At 38.4% G+C, this 3,238-nt stretch overlaps 1 protein-coding gene across 1 annotated transcript; it reads left to right on the top strand.

Moving 5' to 3' along the window:
- Positions 1-255: 255 nt before the first annotated feature.
- On the top strand, positions 256-2,832 carry LOC108769123 (serine/threonine-protein kinase mig-15-like). The gene is made up of 2 exons (XM_018519939.1): positions 256-679; positions 2,721-2,832. The coding sequence occupies exons 1-2, from the start codon at positions 614-616 to the stop codon at positions 2,820-2,822; spliced, it is 168 nt and encodes a 55-aa protein (XP_018375441.1). The 5' UTR covers positions 256-613; the 3' UTR covers positions 2,823-2,832.
- The last annotated feature ends 406 nt before the right edge of the window (positions 2,833-3,238 follow it).

Below are 3,238 nucleotides of genomic sequence, written 5' to 3'. Positions count from 1 at the left end.
GGTTCGATAAGCGTTCGCATAGCCGCCGTGCGTAGTCTGTTTGGCCAGGATCCCTCCCTCCTCCCTTTCTTTTCCTTCCCTTCCCTTCCCTTCCCTTCCCTTCCCTTCCCTTCCCTTCCCTTCCCTTCCCTTCCCTTCCGTTCCCTTCCGTTCCGTTCCGTTCCGTTCCGTTCCGTTCCGTTCCGTTCCGTTCCGTTCCGTTCCGTTCCGTTCCGTTCCGTTCCGTTCCGTTCCGTTCCGTTCCATTCCGTTTCGTTCCGTTCCCTTTCCTTTCCTTTCCTTTCCTTTCCTTTCCTTTCCACGAGCTATGCGCTGTTCTCGTCGGTGTTTCTCTCGATGCTCCTCGACACTCCTCGTGTCTCTAGTACTGGTGTAAACGGCGTAAAGCTGCGTTATTTCTTCGCTTTCCTTTCCCTGCCCTGTTCGTCTGGCTCGTAAGCGGCAAATAGAGAAAGGAGGTAAGGTTTCAAAGGGAAAAAAGAGAAAGAAAAAGGAGGTAATAAGCAGTCGTAGGAAAAAGGAACATAAAAACGACGAGTGTTGGAATCATCGGAACGGTATCCTCGGAGTGAGCTCCAACGAGCGAAAGAGGCACGAGAGGTGGCGTAGCAAGATGGCGCATAATTTGGCACCAAGCGTCAACTGCTCGCTCGACGACATTGATCTGAACGCTCTGAAGGTACGTTGTAGATGTGAAAATGATTCGCCGCCGGCTGTGTGCGTTTCTCCTTTTCTCCTCTTGTCTGTTCGCGTGACCCTTTTCTCTGTACCCACCTGGTTAATCATGAACCGTTCACACGCGCTGATTAACCTCGCGAGAACCGACGACGACGAGAAGGAGGAGGAACTGACATTCCTCGCACTTGAATCCTTCTCACTTTTTTCCCTCATTATGAGTTTCGCCTAATATCGAAAAAAGTCGAGCGATTCGATGCATTCACACACCTATTGTTGACAGCCGATCTTTCCAGTCCTGATGACAATGTATTATGGGCGATTGATGGTCGTGAATCACGGTTTCCATCGTAAACTCTTGCGCGAAAAAAATCTAAATGGGTCGAAAACGTTATTTATCGATCGTATTTTCACTCCGGCAACACTGTTGACAATCTGACAGATGTCACACGAGATTTAGGCCGGTATTCATAGTCTGTTCTTATTTTAAAACCGTCTTAAATAATGTCTTAAGATGCTAATACGGCCTTCTGATTGGCTTATGACATATTAAGACTACTTAAGACAACCTCAAATATAAGAATAGACTATGAATATCGGCCTTAGACTGGTGGTCAAAGTCTTGCTACAAATGCTTTGAAGCGTTTAATGGACCAATTAGAAGAAAATATTTTGCAAACTGATAGAATTAAAAAACGCTTTAAAGCGCCTTTAGCATCGCGTTGACCGTATCTCACTGCAAGCATAGACTTTTTACGTTTCTCCGTCCAATCATTTTTGAAAAAAAAGTCAAGTAAGTAGATACAGTACAAGGGAGATAATCGATCCGGAAATGTCATCTTTAAGAGTGCACGAGCAAAGAGCTAGGACATTTGTAACGCGTCAGATAAAAAACAAGCAAAAAAAGAAAGAAAAAAGTTGTCACTGAAAATACATCGATTAGTTTCCTTAAGTTTACACCAAAATGACTAAAATACCTTCTACCTCTCGCGATTTGCTGCGTTCTGTTTCTTGTATTTTTCGACGAAAGATTTATGCTATCTAACGTCACGATCAGCTTTTAAGATAGCTGATCATCATATATTTTGCTGTCGAATTTTATTATGTCAGGCCTCGTTTCGCGTCAGATTTTTGCATGCATACGAGTGTGTCCAAGTCCATCCAGCAATATTCAATAACTATTTTTTTTCTTTTTGTGGTACTTTGACTGAGCATATCGACTAGAGTTACACAAGTAGAGTTAGCTGAAGATAGCTTGAAGATGGCCGACCGTTAAAGTTGCATTAATAATATACGTATTGTTTTAATACCGAATTTTAATACTCTTTTATGAATGTCTTTTTTGATTTGAATTTTGAGAGAGGCCGTATGTATTGAATTAATACATATTTTATTATTGTCTTAACTATTTTTATTTGAGACACATAACTAATCATGTTACATTATTAAAAAACAAACGGCGTAGTTCATGCGAGAATAAAAAATTGCTCCTTACAGCTGCACTTTTCTTTTAACATCCAAGTTTTGTTTTTTATTTCTGCACTAGACTACATTAAAACTCTCTTTCTCGCTTTCGCTAAATATCAAATATATGTATATCTATATAACTTTAAGTTCCAAAAGTATTTATATCCACTATAATTGAACCATAGAAAACAGACCTCTACTTAATTTCATTCCAAGTGCAGAAAGGATAACACAAAACACAAAGCTAGTCTAACCGGAATCTGCTTGCACTGACGTTTTCTATTTATACCTATTTAATATCGATCCGTGGGTTTTGTCGTTCGACTAAGAGCTCGAAATGCGTTCTTTATTTTCCTCATATCGTCTACACAAATAATTTTTTGTCTCTTTCTTTTTACTCCGACTTTATTTTATTTTTACTCATTCTATTTCGAGGAGTTGAGCAAGTTTTTATTTGCTCTTTCGTGGACGATAATCGGGGGAGAAATTTTCATCAGATCGACATTGTCCCTCTTTAATGACGAAAAGGAGCGTTTTACATCTCGAGGATTAATTAATCGGTTGTTTATGTGTTTCAGGAACCTGCTGGGATCTTTGAGCTGATAGAAGTCGTTGGCAATGGAACGTATGGTCAAGTTTACAAAGTGAGTATTTCGTTCTGCAATTTGCATCAAGTTTGATGTTACATCGAGACAGCTGTGCGATATTTTTAATATTATTTCTCATATGTTTAATCGTACAACTATTCCTTCTTTGCATATATGTATACATGTCTCAATAACTATTATACCACTTGAAATATCTTCTAATTTATAAGATGTAAAGAAAAATTTATATAATCAAAATTACATGGTGTAAAGGAGGCTATCATATGGTGATAATAATTTTTGTCCAGGTGGAGGTGCTTCGAAGATTTCAAGGTAAACTTCGTTTTTTTAAATGGAATTATATGAATTTTTTTACATAATATGATTTCTAATTATTCTGCATAGAAAAGTATTAAGATAATGGTACCGACAAATCAATAGTTTACGAGATATTTTACACCTTATTCTGGCATATATTGATATAAAATGTTAAATAATTTGTAAACTAT

This window comes from Trachymyrmex cornetzi, unplaced genomic scaffold (assembly GCF_001594075.2).
Source record: "Trachymyrmex cornetzi isolate Tcor2-1 unplaced genomic scaffold, Tcor1.1 scaffold855, whole genome shotgun sequence".
Lineage (NCBI taxonomy): Eukaryota > Metazoa > Arthropoda > Insecta > Hymenoptera > Formicidae > Trachymyrmex > Trachymyrmex cornetzi.
Note: the sequence above shows the minus strand (reverse complement) of the source record. Positions and strands in the feature narration are given on the sequence as shown.

Bases quoted from the DNA above. Each gene is read 5' to 3' on its own strand.
- LOC108769123 (XM_018519939.1), top strand. From the start codon at position 614: ATGGCGCATAATTTGGCACCAAGCGTCAACTGCTCGCTCGACGACATT. The intron at 680-2,720 runs GTACGTTGTAGA...TATGTGTTTCAG, and splicing joins TTGATCTGAACGCTCTGAAG to GAACCTGCTGGGATCTTTGA.